Raw genomic sequence first — 16,324 nt, 5'->3', positions numbered from 1 at the left:
TATGTTTGGAGACAAAAGAAGGAGAGCTGGACCCAAAAGATGAAACTTCTCTTCTTGTTGAAGGTAAATCCAAAATATGGTCAAAACCATCCAAATAAAAAACGATGGAAGCTAACAGATCCAGGATCAGATGACTGAACCAGTGTGACAAGAAATGCTGATAACGTTCCTGCTGCTTTTATCAAGCATCACTCTCTACTTCCTGAAACATCTGTCTGAACCCTGCCAATGTATCGTTTCTGGTTCTGTTTCTTGTTCTGTAGTTTTTCTGAAGGGGATTCTCTTCAGGGAGAAACAAAGTCGAGAGGACATTGATGACCTTGAATGTTGAACTTGTTCTTGTTGGATATGGTGTTGGTTTGACTTAAACTTCTCCAACAGAACCTCCTGGACAATCAGATCTGGGTTGAATTGGGGGTTTAATAAATTCCTCTTTGGTGCAGATCTCCTGAGAGACCAGAACCTGGTTTTAAATCTTCCCATCATGCTCAGCTCCCACTGGTCATCAGTCCCCGTTGGACTCAACAACCTTCTCAGCCAGGATCTCCTGGAAGGTCGAGAGCTGCTTCATTTGCTCCGTCTGCATCGAGTGTCTCCTCATCAGCTTTTTCTTCATCTTAAAGTCAGGACCCCGTTTGGGCGAGGCTGGGGCCACTGGGACCAGGATCTTGAGTCCTGAGTGGATGGGAGAGGTGGGCTTGCCATTGGCGCGGATATCCGGGATTGGTCTTTGGGGGTTGATGTTGAGTGGGGGCAGGAAGCCTGGTCTGGTGTGAGATATGTGGTCCGACAGGAGGGTCCCAGAGCCCCGGCGCTCCAGGAGACCTGAGGGCCGCCGGCGCATGGTGATGGGGGACACAGAGTTAGGGATATTTTCTAAAGACTCTCTGGAGGAACAGGTTACCAGGGACAAGGGGGAGGCATTGTACCTCCTCCGCTCCACAGACACTCGTCCAGAATCTGGTGATCCTGGGATGGATTCAGGGCAGAGGTGGGAGTCTGACTCATAGTGCTCCATCCGAGTCAGTTTGGGGTGAGCCATGACCCGACCCACTGCGGGCCCTGCAGTGTTCTCCTGCGGTTCTGGAGCTGTGTTTCTTCTGTACAGGATTTGGTGCTGCTGGACCTTGTCGGCCCAGGATGGAGCTGACAATGCTGTACAGTCTGCAGAGCAGGATCGGTCGATGGGTTTTGGGGAACAGGGGTCGTGGGTCTCGATGCTGTGTCGCCGTGATAACAGAGGTCTGGCCGAAGCTGCAATGGACAGACCATTCATCTCAGTGATCGCCCTGCTTAAGTCAAAGCTGCCATCCTCCTCCAGACCTTGATCCAGCCGGTCCTGAGGAACCCCGCTCAGCACAGATGGTGCTACCAGGCCCCAGGGCTCTGAATTCAACCGCTTCAGCAGCTTGCGGGGTGGCAGTCTCTTCTCACCTGAAGGTTGTGCTGATGGTAAAGGTAATGCTGAAGTGAGGGCGAAGCTAAAGATCCCCTCATTTTGGCTCTGGTCTCCTGCAGGTGAGGCGGTGCCAATTTCCACCTCAGACGGTGACATGCAGGCTGGAGAAAGTTTGTCCACAATACCTGGGGAGGGAGGCGAGTTGAGGTACTGTTTGGTCTTCTTGGTGCCTGATGGAGATGTGTCAGTGGTGATAATGATCACCTCTTTGCCTTTGGCCTTGCAGGCATCTAGGAGCACCTGCAGGGTGTCCCGGTCTCCCTGGTTGATGGCATGGATGAGGGCAGAGGAACCGGAGTAGTCTTTGAGGCTGGGATCCGCTCCGTTCTCCAGCAGCAAGGTCACCACCTCCTTCCCGGCCTGCTCAGCACAGGCGTGCATCAATGCCGTGCGCCCAGTTTTATCAGGGATGTTGGGGTCTGCTCCTTTCTCCAGCAGGTACCGAACCATCCTCTGCCGGGTCTGCGGCTCATCGTAGCTCGCTAAGCAGGCGGCGGAGATGGGCGTCTCTCCACGCTCATTGCCCTCATTGATGTAGGCTCCACCCTCTAGCAGCAGGCGGGTTAGCCTCAGCTTCCCCTGGAAGACAGCTTTGAGGAGGGCGTTCCCCTCAGTCTGCAGCGGTCCTCCATCTCCCATGATCCTTTGGCTCTCCTTAAACCTCCTGCCCACTGCTCAAGGCTGACTGATCATCCTCCACGATGAGTCACATGACCTGTGGAAAAACACAAATATGTGAGTCTACCTGAATCTGTTTACAAAGAGAATGCTGCCACGTGATTCGTTGAAGCACTGATCCAGGACCAGGATCAAGACTGGGACAAGGACTGGGATCAGGACCTGTGTTCTGACAACAGGACAAAAATGTATAGGTATATATATATATATATAGGTTATAGAATGAAAGAACAAAATCTTGTTCTGGAGAGGTTTTCTAAACCACAGCTTTAATCTCTGATTGATCAGTTTGAAATGTTTTGGATTGTTTTGAATTGATTTGCATTTGTTAGGATCAGTTAGGTATTAATTGGTTTGGATCAGTTTAGATTAGCTTCGATTGGTTTGGATTGGTTGGGTCTTTACTCTTCAGTCTTCTCTGATCAACTTTGTCATATATCAACTAAAAGGCAACATATACATTAGTGATACATATTTCACATATCTCAGCCGTAGTACTGGAATACCCCAGGAGGCAGTACTGGGTTTAATTTATGCGGTAATGATCGTCCATCAGTGTGTCCATCTGTCAACATTAAAATGTTTGCTGATGTAATTTGAAATGTCTAGATTAATAAAACACTGGAAGGGGATAGACCAAGAGCTGAGTTGGATCAAAATTGAAAGAGAACTGACTAGCCCGTTTGAACCTCTGGAAGTTCCCTCACATGGTGTAACAACTCCTGGACATAATTATTTTTCAAATCCAGTGCTGTCTTACTCCAAAACAGTCTGGAGAGAAATTCATAAGATATATAATATCTCACACTTAAGACAACCTTATGCCTCTTTATGGCACAATCCAGCCATGCGTATTGGGAAGAAACCTGTCTACTGGAGACAATGGCTTGTAAGGGGGATACGTAGACTGAGAGACTTGAATGTAGGTGGAGTGTTCATGTCCTTTGCTGATATCATGCAAAAATATGATCTGGAATATAAAGGTAATTTTTGGAAATACTTACAAATAAGAGACAGTATCACAAAGGGTAAACTTTGTCACAGTAAGAATACATTGATGGAAGTTCTGGACCTACCCAGTATAACACACAGAGCAGCCATATTTTACAGAATATTTAATGGTATACGAGAAAATATGTGTAACAATTTGAGAATCATCTGGCAGAAAGACCTAGGGTGTGATCTGAGTGAGGAGGATAACTTATAGATTCTATTTCACCCCCTCAAAATTACATAGAATGGGCTTAATAGGAAATAACCTATGTTGGAAATGTCAGAGTGAAACAGGGACATTCATACATGTGATCTGGGGATGTAAGCTAGTGTACCCATTTTGGGAGAAAGTACTGGAACGTATGAGTACATGGCTGGGTGTGACAGTACCTGTATCACCAAGACTGTGTTTATTAGGGGACCACACAGAAATGCCAAACATATCTAAATATGACCGAGGGGCTCTAAAAGTGAACAGGGTATATGAAAAATTGTAGAGGTGACATTGATTAATGTATGTTTTGGTGGTTTCAAGAGGAAAATAAGGAAATGTCGATCTACAGGAGGCCTTTATATATGTGTGGTGGTATGCTGGATACATTGTTATGGTGTCAGTATTTGTGTTCGAGTTTGATTGGAGGTTTATGTGTGTTCGAATAAAAACTTCAATAACAAAAAAAATGTTTGCTGATAATAAAAACCCTCATTCTGTACCGCCTAGTCCGTTACGGGTCGCGGGTAAGCTGGAGCCTATCCCAGCATTTGAACAGGAGAGAGGCAGGTACACCTGAACAGGTCTCCAGTCCATCGCAGGGCCAACACAGAAAGACAAACAACCATTCACACTCAGTTCTAGGGAGGATTTAGAGGGACCAGTTAACCTAACATCATGTCCTTGGACGGTGGCAGGAAGCCGGAGAACCCGGAGAGAACCCACGAATACACGGGAAGAACATGCAAACTTCACACAGAAAGGCCACGCCGCCCCAGCCGAGGCTCAAACCAGTGACCTTAAAAACAACCCAGCTGTAGACCAACTGCAGCTTTGGTCAAAGTTTCTGACTAGTTAAAATAAAAACCTCATATTTACACCTAAAAATAACAGTTTTCTCAGAAACACACAACAGCACAGCAACCTGGTGGCTCTTTTAAAGAAAAAAATCTTATGGTTGTATCTGATTTTAAAGACATTAAAACTATTTTAGACTCTAAACTTGAAAAAGCAAGTGAAAAAAGGAGCCCAGCATCATTTAATTTGGCAAATTCAGACGACATCAGGTCATTTTAACAGTAGAAATAACAAACCGCTTCATCCATGCCATAATCTTTTCCCACATGCCTTCTTGTTTTACAAGTTGGTCTCAAGCAAACAGGACAACTCTGAAACCAAAAGAGACCTTTACTTAAATTCTTTATTTCAGACCCAGGGGGATCCATATCACAATAGAAAGTAAACAAAAATCCTCAAAAACACACACACACACACACACACAAAAGTAGAAGAAAAAAAAGAGAAGCCTTCCACAATGTTCAATGTCTAACAGACAGACAAGGTCACCAGTGGTTCCAGAGTCTGAAAGAAAATCTAACAGAACTGCATCCAGGGTTAGCCAGAACAGCAATGAGGTCCTTTTCTGACCCTACACATGAATCTATACATCAGATTACATCACACAGCAGAGCCAGCAGGTATCCCGACACTGACAAGCCTGCATTGGAACTTCTAGAAGCTCTCGGCAGCCTCAGGCCATCATTATACGCCACCATGAGTTTTCTAATGCTGCCTTGTTTGTAGCGACACCACATATACGGAGCACATGCTAAACTTATGATATAGCATGTTTGCTTGCGCATACAGCTTCTATTGCTGCCTGTAGACATGTCATCAGACAGGTCATCTGCAACAACATGGCTGGATATGTGACCTCACTGCACACACTGGTAGAAGTCAGGGAAGGTAGACACCCTGTCTTCTCTGCTTCTGACAATCATGATCTTACTCTTTTTGGTGTTATATTTTACATCAGAGTCAGCCCCATACTGTCTGCATATTCTGAGAAGCTGCTGGAGACCAGCACTACATGGGCTAAAAGTGACCAAATCACCTGTGTACATAAGGTGATTGATTAGTGAATCACCAACCCTACAACCTGTATCACATGCATTTAAAATCAAAGACAAATCATCAATAATACAATTCCAACCTGGTGAACACCAGTGGACACATGAAAGGGAATAAATGCCACATTCCCCCATCTCACTCTCATTGATGTCAATACCAATAAACCAATATTCTAACCCAGGGACCCTACTTTTAGTCAATTTTAGAAATAGGTTTTCATGGTCAACATGATCAAATACTTAATGAAGCACATGAGTTGTGGAGTTTTGACCATTATATTTATCAAAAATTTCCTTTAATGCAAAAATACATAAATCAGTTCCATGCTTTCATCTAAAACCAAACTGGTTGTCCGTAAACAGCACGTACCTCTCAAGTCTACTCGGTATAACTAACTCTAGCACTTTGGACATAACAATGGCCGGAGCTGTTAGCCAGTAATTATCTGAGCTGTTCAGCTTTCCAGCTTTATCTTTGATAACTGGTACTAGCACAACAGAGCATAGAATCAGGTAAAGCCTGGACCACACATGAGGATTTTCTGAATCTTTGATGTTCTATCTGTTAGAGACCCCACACATGAAGATAAAAATCAGGCATGTAGATAAAAATCAGGCATGTAACAGTGTAGATGGTACTGTGTGTGGTGGCTCCGCTAATCTAATCACAGAACAACACATACATAACGATGCTGTCCCACAACCGATCTAGAATCTAATCCTCCGAGCCAGAAATCTTGCGTGATCAAATGTGATCGAACAAAAACAAAGAAAAACCACAGCAACAACCAGAAAAAGAAAAAACCACAGCAACCACTGGAAAAACAAAGAAGAACCATGGCAACAACTGGAAAAACGAAGAAGCAGAACCATTGTAACAACTGAACAAAAAAAGAAGAAGAACCATGGCAACAATTGGAAAAAGAACAACCATGGCAACAATTGGAAAAATGAAGAAGAAGAACCATGACAACAACCGGACAAAAGAAGAACCATGGCAACAAATGGGAAAAAGAAGAAGAACCATGGTAACAATTGGAAAAATGAAGAAGAAGAACCATGGCAACAACCGGACAAAAGAAGAACCATGGCAACAACTGGAAAAACGAAGAAGCAGAACCATTGTAACAACTGAACAAAAAAAGAAGAAGAACCATGGCAACAACTGGACAAAAGAAGAACCATGGCAACAATTGGAAAAATGAAGAAGAAGAACCATGACAACAACCGGACAAAAGAAGAACCATGGCAACAACTGGAAAAACGAAGAAGCAGAACCATTGTAACAACTGAACAAAAAAAGAAGAAGAACCATGGCAACAACTGGACAAAAGAAGAACCATGGCAACAATTGGAAAAATGAAGAAGAAGAACCATGACAACAACCGGACAAAAGAAGAACCATGGCAACAAATGGGAAAAAGAAGAAGAACCATGGTAACAATTGGAAAAAAGAAGAAGAAGAACCATGGCAACAACCGGACAAAAGAAGAAGAACCATGACAAGAACCAGAAAAATAGAGAAGCAGAACCATGGAAACAACCAGAGAAATTAAGAAAAACCATGGCAACAGCTAGGGAAAAAGAAGAACCATGGCAACAACCAGAAAAATGAAGACGAAAAACCATGGCAACAATTGGAAAAAAGAAGAAGAACCATAGCAATAACTGGAAAAACAAAGAAGAAAGCAGCACCCAGCATGGCAGAGGACATACAGGACAAGGGAATGAGGGTGGTCTTGGGACAATTAACAGAAAATCCAGAACTGGAAAAAATACCATACTGGCGATGGCGTGAACACGGACTTTATATCCTTCCTCTCTCCCCAGTCAGCTCGCTCTCTGATTGGCTACGTTCCGTTCCACGTCACCATCCACACAGTCACAACTCAGCAGTTGTCGGCGCTCCTCACACACACACGAAGATTTCTGGTCGTAAATATTAAACATGCTCAATTCTTTCGATTGTCGGCCACGACTGGTTTTCAGAGCCGATTGTCAGGATGAAGTAGCTCGTAACGAACCTCAGGCCACAGGATCATTTATAGGAAAATCTTACAGGACTCAATATAATCCGGCGTTTGCTGTTTTTGGTTGAGAAGGGGCAAAATCAGGACAAAAACAGCCCGGTAATCTTTGTGTGTGCCCAGCTTAACACTCCATGAACTACAAAGCCTGTGTAGCACATCACCACCAGAGGGCACCATTTCTTACGCACAAGTTGAACATGTTCAGCTGTGATATTATCCAGACCACCTCATTATCTCTGGACAAAAGTGACAATAACGTCATCGTTAAACTCTACAATATCCACTACAAACAGATGAGTTTTTACACAGTTTAACAGCTCCTAATATTGTTTCTGCCATAACTGTGAAATTCCATCTGAGCCACTCACCATCTATGTTAGATGGAAGAGATGTTTAACAATGATTAAGAGTTTTTTTCTTTCCAGAAGTCATGAACATTATTTTTTTGCAGCCAGTGAATCTGACCTCATAGTATTATCGTTTCTTTTAATATAGCGAAATGCATATTTAAATCAAGCATTAGAGCATTTTATTCTTTCAAATAGAGGACCATGCCCGCCTCAGCCTAGGGCTGCTCGATTATGGGAAAATTGATAATCACGATTATTTTGATTGAAACTGAGATCTCGATTATTTAACACGATTACAGATAAGAGGTTGGGTGGGTGGGGGCGGTTGAAGTGTTTACTTTGGTAATACAGACTAGTTTCTTTCCACCAGGTCCCCATAGCTGTTGTTTGTCTCAGACCAGCAGCTTTGTTCCGCCTGGTGTGATCTGGAAAAAAAATAGTCTGGAGACATTTCGTTTTCACGTTGAAATCCTCGTCAATAAAATGTAGCGCGACATTTCTATACGGCTCTGGTGCGGCTTTACCACAGGTCCGTAGCGGTGGCGAAACGTCTTTCACACACCCTCACTACACTCATCATACAGGGAAGAAAGAGACAGTCCACTAAAATGGTGGTGAGATGGCAGTGATGCCGTTTGTCCAAAGTGTTGATGAGTTTCTTAAATCCCGGATTGTTCCCTGTGTTAATTGAGAAAAAAGTTCTGTTTGTTTATAACGTTTGTCTCTCTGTGTCTCTGAGAGCTGGTGGATTATTTAGTTGCAACTCACAAAAATTAAACATTTTTCTATTTTTTTGTGTTGCGTCGCAAGCCCCCGCGTGCATGTCTACGTGCACGAACGCAACATTTTACATGCACGACTGTCGCCTGTCGCTTGGCTGGAGGAGGGCAGCGATTTTCGCTTCCTCGCGCAAGTTTACATAGAAAATAATGGAGAAGGAGCAACGCCGCCTCCCGTGTGTCCAGGTGTCTGCAACTCGTTCTGAATCAAACTAAAGCGGTCGGGGCTGTGGGAGGAGTCTGCAGCTGTGGGAGGAGTCTGCAGCAAAGCGCTGCAATGACAGCTGCACTCGATTTGAAAACAGCACAAATCGAAGGACAAAAAATAATCGGACCATTTCATTTTTATGATCATTCAAAACCCAGATCGTAATTGCGATTAAAATTCGATTAATTGCCCAGCCCTACCTCAGCCCGTTATTTAAAAGCATTTCAGACCTCTGCATGGAGCTCTTCCACATGATCCTTCCAACCTGGCTTAGCATAGCACCGTTTAATCTCATGTTTATATTGAGGTCTGTTTGAGACACAGAGAGACTCCATGATACAGGGCACATATTTCCTTACAGTGTTGCACATCCTTACAGTTCAGATCCTGACACAGACCTTAATATCACCCAGCAATACATCAGAATGATTAACATATTTATTAAGATCCTTCTTAGACCATTTTGACCAAACTATTTTCCTTACATCAGCGTCATTATTCACTGGTAAACTGCCTGTGTTCAACACCATGAGAAAGGGTATACGGTCCGTAGTAGCCAGATCATAATCAATTTTTATCATATCGATGGAGTCATGAGCATCCGCTGTACAGAGGCAGTGGTCCAGCCAGGAAGTGCAGTGCCAGGCCTCGTAGGTGTAAGTATAGATAGTCTTGGGTGTATGTATGAAGGTGTATGTAGGGGTGTGCAGGTGTATGCAGGTGTGTGTAGGTGTGTGGAGGAGAGAACAATGAGGGAGCAGATGAATCAAAGTGAGGGGAAGTTTCTCGTATATCTACAGGTGTTCAGATGTCTTTCTGGCTCAGATGATTTTTCAGCTCAGAATGAGACGCAGGAAGAAACGTCGTAAACTGATTCCTTTCATGGCAGATTAAGACATTTTCTCCTGTTTACCCTCCAAACTCCAAACAGGACATGTTAAATATCGTCTCTATCAACAGATTTCCACTCACCCAGCTGGAAGGAAAAAAGAGTCTCCTAGTTTCAGTTCCCATTTTATCTGTTGTCCTCAGACCCAGGAGTTAGTTTCTGTCCGTTATCGTCTGCAGGACATCAGCAGGAGGAGGTGTCCACACATCACCAAGCTTTTCTGCTCTTAGCTACCAGCAAAGACACCACAGAAGAAGACTTCAGGGTTTCAGATGATGTGATGGAGGATTTTAGCACCAAGTCTTCATTAAATTTCCTCCTGAAAGCTCAGGTGTCTGCCCAGCATGGATTTATGCTGCTGTTAGCTACTTTCTATCCACATCACAAGTTTATTCTACTTTTTTAATCCAGCTGGGAAATTCTTTCTCTGCATTTAACCCGTCTAGTTACCAGGAGCAGGGGCTGCCAGGCCAGATGCTGGAGCCCCAGGAGCAGTTGAGCGTTAAGGGCCTTGCTCAGGAGCCCACAGTGGTTTTACCTCAGTTGCTAGTCTGGGGACTTGAACTCAGGTTCTCCAGACTCAAGCCCCCCTCAAACATCTTGTCCTGGCTGGGCTGCAGCTCATTGATGAAAACCGTGCTGCTGATTTACCGCCTCTACGGCTCAGCAGCACGGCTGCTACACTTCCACCAATCAGCCCACTGGTTCAACTCTTTACTGTTGACAAGTGGTTGGCGGGGGGGAGCCAGAATTAGTCAGACAGTGGTACGTAGCCCTGTCTGAGAAACAGCGATCTAGCTGAGACCTTGGAAATGCAGCCATCTTTACTTCTGCTCCTTTCTATCCGGCCCTGCCGCTTCACTTCCTGTTTCGAGCTGCTGCTGCAGCGAGGACGCCACTGATCAGAAGCTGGTTCCCCCGCCACATTCTACAGATGAGCTCAACCCAGGATCGATAAACACACACCTGAGGCCTGGACAGTATTGATCCGATCAGAAACACACCGACCAGCCGGTTCTGGTGCTTCCAGGATGTTGGTGGACCATCTTAAGACTGTGGTGGTACCAAAGTACTTTATCCAGAACCAGAACCATCTACACCCAGTAACAGCAATCACAAACGTCTCAGTTTGAAATGATGATGATGATGATGAAGGTGCTGATGAAGATGATGGTGGGCTGTGGAGGAATGCGGCGCGGGAGATTCGCCGTTTCTACGTCACTTCGCCGGTTTGACGCACTATTTTCTATATTTACACCAGCTGCGAAGTTAACGCGCGCGCGTTTGCGCGTGAACTCACCAAGCCAGCACACACAGGCGAAGAGTTTTCGAGTTAACCGACGTGTTTCTGTATCACCTTCATCATCATCAAACATCATCTATCTTCACGGCGTTCAGCCACACAACATGCGCGCGCACCGCTGGCAGCTAATGGAGGGTGGAGGAAGGAGCCGCTGCGGTGCTGCAGGTGGAGAAGATGATGGAGGAATGAAGAAGAGTTGTTCTCACCGCCTGAAGAAGCTGCATCCTCCTCTTCATCAGCTGTTTACCGACTGACAGACCACGCTCCTCCTCTTCCTCCTCCTCTTCAGTGTGATGCGCAGCCCACCCCTCAGCCCCCTCCCCATTAACCCTTACAGCGCGTGCACGTCGGATCATTCAATCCGGCTGATCAATTCTGATCTTTGTTTTTAACTGATCGAAGTCTATGTATCCATGGCAACAGCTTACTTCCGGTTTATTAGTCAGTGTTAAAAATTTTCAGAAAATAGAAAATTCATAAAATCATTTCGTGATTGATTTCAGTTTTTGTTTGTTGGTTTGTTTGTTTGTTTGCTGGTTTGTTTGTTTGTTTGCTGGTTTGTTTGTTTGTTTGCTGGTTTGTTTGTTTGTTTGCTGGTTTGTTGGTTTGTTTGTTTGTTTGTTGGTTTGTTTGTTTGTTTGCTGGTTTGTTTGTTTGTTTGCTGGTTTGTTTGTTTGTTGGTTTGTTTGTTTGCTGGTTTGTTTGTTTGTTTGCTGGTTTGTTTGTTTGTTGGTTTGTTTGTTTGTTTGTTGGTTTGTTTGTTTGTTTGCTGGTTTGTTTGTTTGTTTGCTGGTTTGTTTGTTTGTTGGTTTGTTTGTTTGTTTGTTGGTTTGTTTGTTTGTTGGTTTGTTTGTTTGTTTGTTGGTTTGTTTGTTTGTTTGCTGGTTTGTTTGTTTGTTGGTTTGTTTGTTTGTTTGTTTGTTTGTTTGTTTGTTTGCTGGTTTGTTTGTTTGTTTGCTGGTTTGTTTGTTTGTTGGTTTGTTTGTTTGTTTGTTGGTTTGTTTGTTTGTTGGTTTGTTTGTTTGTTTGTTGGTTTGTTTGTTTGTTTGCTGGTTTGTTTGTTTGTTGGTTTGTTTGTTTGTTTGTTTGTTTGTTTGTTTGTTTGTTGGTTTGTTTGTTTGTTTGCTGGTTTGTTTGTTTGTTGGTTTGTTTGTTTGTTTGCTGGTTTGTTTGTTTGTTGGTTTGTTTGTTTGTTTGCTGGTTTGTTTGTTTGTTGGTTTGTTTGTTTGTTTGTTGGTTTGTTTGTTTGTTTGCTGGTTTGTTTGTTTGTTTGTTTCCTGAGGGGTGTTGCACGAAACCAAGATAAGGGATTAAGCCGGGATATGTTGGTTATCCTGGCTGAATTTAGCCCTAAGTCGGTTGCATGAAAGCAGCTCAAACTAAACCCGGCCAAGTTACTGTGGTGATTTATCCGCTGCAGCTAGCCTGCTCCAGACCAGGCTAACTGCTCAGGCTAAGATTAATCCTAGCGAGTCACCTGCATGTCCAACGTCAATTCTGTGAGGAATTAATGTGTTTTACAGCATGTCCATGGTCTTCCTAAGTATGGCGCATCATTTTAATCATCCAGTATTAAAATATTACATATACAGTCACTGTACATTTAATCCAAATCTGTTCGTAATCGCAGCAGCCTTTTTATATGGATTCGAGTTGCAGTATTATTACTCAGGCCAGGTGTTATATTACTATTCTAATGAAGACTGCTCGTCAAATTGCTGTCAGAGGTTTTATAAATATGTGTTTTATTGCATTAATTGAGATTACAAAACACAGCGGATGAGGTTACAAAGGTGTATTCAAAGAAATCTGTGACGAGGGCAATGTAGAATATTCAGGTCCAACTCCCCTTCACCTGTTCCCTCTTCATAATGGCTTTCCCTTTTTCGGAGGATGTGCTGGACGAGGAAGCCCGCATCCTCAGAAGAGCATTCAGACGTGAACGAGTCTTCAGGGACAGCTCACATCCCCTGGCCTTTGGAGATGACTATCTCATTGAGAGATACAGATTTTCGGTTACTGGATTTCCAGCAGTTTTCTGAGTGTCCGGCATTTAATCTCAAGATCCAGCTCCATTCCTTGGAGCTTGCTCTTTTTGAGTCTGATTTTAACATCTGCCAGCTCCATCTCTCTCTCCAGGTGCCCTGAATAAAGCGTTCTGACAGTTTGTGAGGTCTGTAAAGGAAATGTCAGTTAGCACAGCAGGATTTGTTCATAACGTAGATTTACTTTAGCCAATACTCACAATGTTACCAGGCCGCTTAGGAGACTGTGCAGCATCCGGGTCCTGCTACACATTTTCTATTAGCACCACATCACTGACTTCATATCCTTCATGGAATAAATAAGCAGGCCAATCCCATAAAACTGACATGCCTCAAGCCTTCTGGACTCCATGACACAGTCTCCTCATCTGCAGACGTGCATTCTGCAGCTGCAGATGTGCCTTCCCCCTGCCGTATACATGTAGCGAGAGGACTTGGATTAAGATTTCACAGAACATACCAAGCCTGTGATTTCGAGACACTGTACTAACCGGATCATCTTCTGGTGGCTCCAAAAGTGTAATTGTGTTCCCAGACACTGCAAGGTTATCCAAAGTCAGACACTATATTATATGTGATTGTGTTCCATGTGCAGTAGAATTGCAGTACTTTGTGTACCTTGTATGAAGCGGACAGTTTCTGTGGCTGGGACAGAGTCAGTTATTGTCCCTCCCTGGATCCCCTCCATCACTGGCCTCCCTTTATTTAAATGGAGGCCAGTTCCTCTGCTGGAGTCACATCCTGGCTTGGTGGGCCGCCCCCTGTGCCAGTTCTATAGGCCTTTTTTTAACTGCTACAATCATACAGACATTGAACATGTCAGCAGACACCTCATCTATTCACCTCATTTGTTCACGGTTTTCTACTTTGGAGACACTTACCAGCCTGCAAAAAGTTCTTATATTTAATTTTTTCTTGCTGCCAGGTCCTTTTATGGCCAGACAGGTTTGTCCTTTATGAAGGACAGAAAGATAAAATAGATAAAAACGTTACATGAGGAAAATAGATTAAATGACACATTGTGGATAATTGTTTGCACCTAATCATACTCTACATTTCCTGAGTAACATGCACCTGCTTGTCACTCTTAAAGTATACAACAGTTAGTGGATTTGAAAAGTAATCCTTTAATTGTAGCCTAATTATGACAGTTCCAGTGGAGCACTGTTTATTAATTGTACAGTTTTTGACTACTTACGCATTGAGCCGGTCGGCTATTGTCTGCCAGGCTCTCTCGCGTTCTTTACTTATGGCATTGGTATTGCCTTTTTTCCTTATAACATCCTTAACTTCGTCAGAGAACTCCGTCAGGAGCTGTTGTTCAGCGGCCGTGACGTAGGACACGCGACTTTTATCCATTTCCCCATCGGCGATTCTGTGAGCGATCGCGAGGTCTGCTTCAGTATGCCGTGCACACGCACTTATCCCAACTATCTTCACCTGGCTTAACCTAGCCGCACCTTCTCATCCTGGCTCAGCAAACGTGCAACCAATTAAGCCAGGATAGGCCGCGCAAGCTAGGTCAAGCTGGGCTTGTTTAATTATCCTGGATTTCTTTATTCTGGTTTCATGCAATACCCCTCTGGTTTGTTTGTTTGCTTGCTGGTTTGTTTGTTTGTTTGTTTGCTCTGGGAGCTAACCTCAGTTCCAGCTGATACCAGCAGGGGCAGCATTATGAGTTCTGAGCAGAACCTCCAGAGGCCTGTACGACACACAGTTGCTGCAGCAAAAGCCGGAAGGAATGCTGGCAGGAAACGTCTGACTCCATTAATGCGTAAGTTTGTCAGATTATCCATCTTAGTTAATGGGACAATATAAACTGACAGCACTCAGATCTCTGTATTACAGCACCAACATTCCTGGGAATGCTTCATATACGTCATATTTCCCAGTTCTTAGGATCCCATGTGAGCGCGTTATATGTTGGAATATCAGTTCCTCCACCACGAATGCACGGATAGTTGTACGTTCCATAACTCAATGGTCCTTTACTTATGTGTGAAAAAGAATTATCACCATTGTTAATCTCCATTTCAGAAGCCACCCCAGTGGAGCTGAAAGGACTTGGGAGCAAGTAAAGAACAAATATAAAAACATAATTCAGAGCGGTCGGTGACCAGGCTTTATTACTGCATCTGTTGTATGGATGAAAGGAGCACGATTCATCTGTCAAGAGAAAATCCAGCTTTGTAGTAAAGGCCTCTGGACTGATCTGACCCAATCCCAGACAAGCTGCAGGTTCTTTGTTCGATCCGGAGTTTCAGAGGGAGGATGATGATGATGAACCAGGACCGATTCAGTTTTATTCAGCTGTTTGCTTGTGATGAGACGATGCTGACAGTAGTAGGCAAAGTCCTGGAACATTAAAACAAGGTCCAACAATCTTTACATGGTCCGAATAATCAGGATTCACAGCTTGTGATGTCCAGGTACCATAGCAGCTATGGAGACATGTCCTAGGAGATCCACGTTATCAGAACCCTATTCTTCATCAAAACCCTGCAATTAGCATCAAACCTGTTTCCAGGTAAGAGACCAGGTAGAAACAGTGAAGAAGTCCAGAGTCAGAGTGAGTTCAGGCTGCTGGAGGTCTTCAATAGGTGATGGTTTCTGAAGAGCTGGATCTTTGGAATGACAACACAGCTCTGATCCATCATCAAAGAACCACAAATTAAAATATTCTACACTGAAAGAATGAGGGAGGAGAACCGGTCACGGTCCGTCACAACGGAGGAGGAGAACCGGTCACGCACCATCACAGAGGAGGAGAACCGGTCATGGTCCGTCACAGAGGAGGAGAACCGTCGCGGTCCGTCACAACGGAGGAGGACAACCGGTCACGGTCCGTCACAGAGGAGGAGAAGCAGTCATGGTCCGTCACAGAGGAGGAGAAGCGGTCTTGCTCGTCATATAGGAGGACAACCGGTCACGGTCCGTCACAGAGGAGGAGAAGCAGTCATGGTCCGTCACAGAGGAGGAGAAGCGGTCTTGCTCGTCACATAGGAGGACAACCGGTCACGGTCCGTCACATAGGAGGAGAACCGGTCACGGTCCGTCACAACGGAGGAGAACCGGTCACGCACCGTCACAGAGAAGGAGCACCGGTCATGGTCCGTCTCAGAGGAGGAGAACCGGTCGCGGTCCGTCACAACGGAGGAGAACCGGTCACGGTCCGTCACAGAGGAGGAGAACCTGTCAAGGTCCATCACAGAGGAGGAGAAGCAGTCACGGTGCGACACAGAGGAGGAGAACCGGTCACGCACCATCACAGAGAAGGAGAACCGGTCCCGGTGAGACACAGAGGAGGAGAAGCGGTCATGCTCGTCACATAGGAGGAGAACCAGTCACGGTCCGTCATAGAGGAGGAGAACCGGTCACGGTGCGACACAGAGGAGGGGAACCGGTCATGGTCCGTCACAGAGGAGGAGAACCGGTCATGCTCGTCACAACGGAGGAGAACCGGTCACCG

At 44.7% G+C, this 16,324-nt stretch overlaps 1 protein-coding gene across 2 annotated transcripts; it reads right to left on the bottom strand.

Moving 5' to 3' along the window:
* Positions 1 to 299: 299 nt before the first annotated feature.
* Positions 300 to 11,100, bottom strand: LOC121641539 (ankyrin repeat domain-containing protein 34A). 2 transcript variants are annotated; one of them, XM_041987742.1, is made up of 2 exons: positions 11,017 to 11,100; positions 300 to 2,174 (listed from the first exon to the last, which is right to left on the bottom strand). In XM_041987742.1, exon 2 carries the CDS (start codon positions 2,096 to 2,098, stop codon positions 506 to 508), a length of 1,593 nt encoding a protein of 530 aa, XP_041843676.1. In that variant the 5' UTR covers positions 2,099 to 2,174; positions 11,017 to 11,100; the 3' UTR covers positions 300 to 505. The 2 variants fall into 2 exon arrangements, with proteins under 2 accessions (XP_041843676.1, XP_041843677.1); XM_041987743.1 differs by lacking the exon at positions 11,017 to 11,100 and adding an exon at positions 9,591 to 9,827.
* Between the last annotated feature and the right edge of the window lie 5,224 nt (positions 11,101 to 16,324).

This window comes from Melanotaenia boesemani, chromosome 6, assembly GCF_017639745.1.
Source record: "Melanotaenia boesemani isolate fMelBoe1 chromosome 6, fMelBoe1.pri, whole genome shotgun sequence".
Classification (NCBI taxonomy): domain Eukaryota; kingdom Metazoa; phylum Chordata; class Actinopteri; order Atheriniformes; family Melanotaeniidae; genus Melanotaenia; species Melanotaenia boesemani.
The sequence above is the reverse complement of the archived record's forward strand: the minus strand, read 5'-3'. Positions and strand labels throughout refer to the sequence as shown.

Bases quoted from the DNA above. Each gene is read 5' to 3' on its own strand.
- LOC121641539 (XM_041987742.1), bottom strand. From the start codon at position 2,098: ATGGGAGATGGAGGACCGCTGCAGACTGAGGGGAACGCCCTCCTCAAA.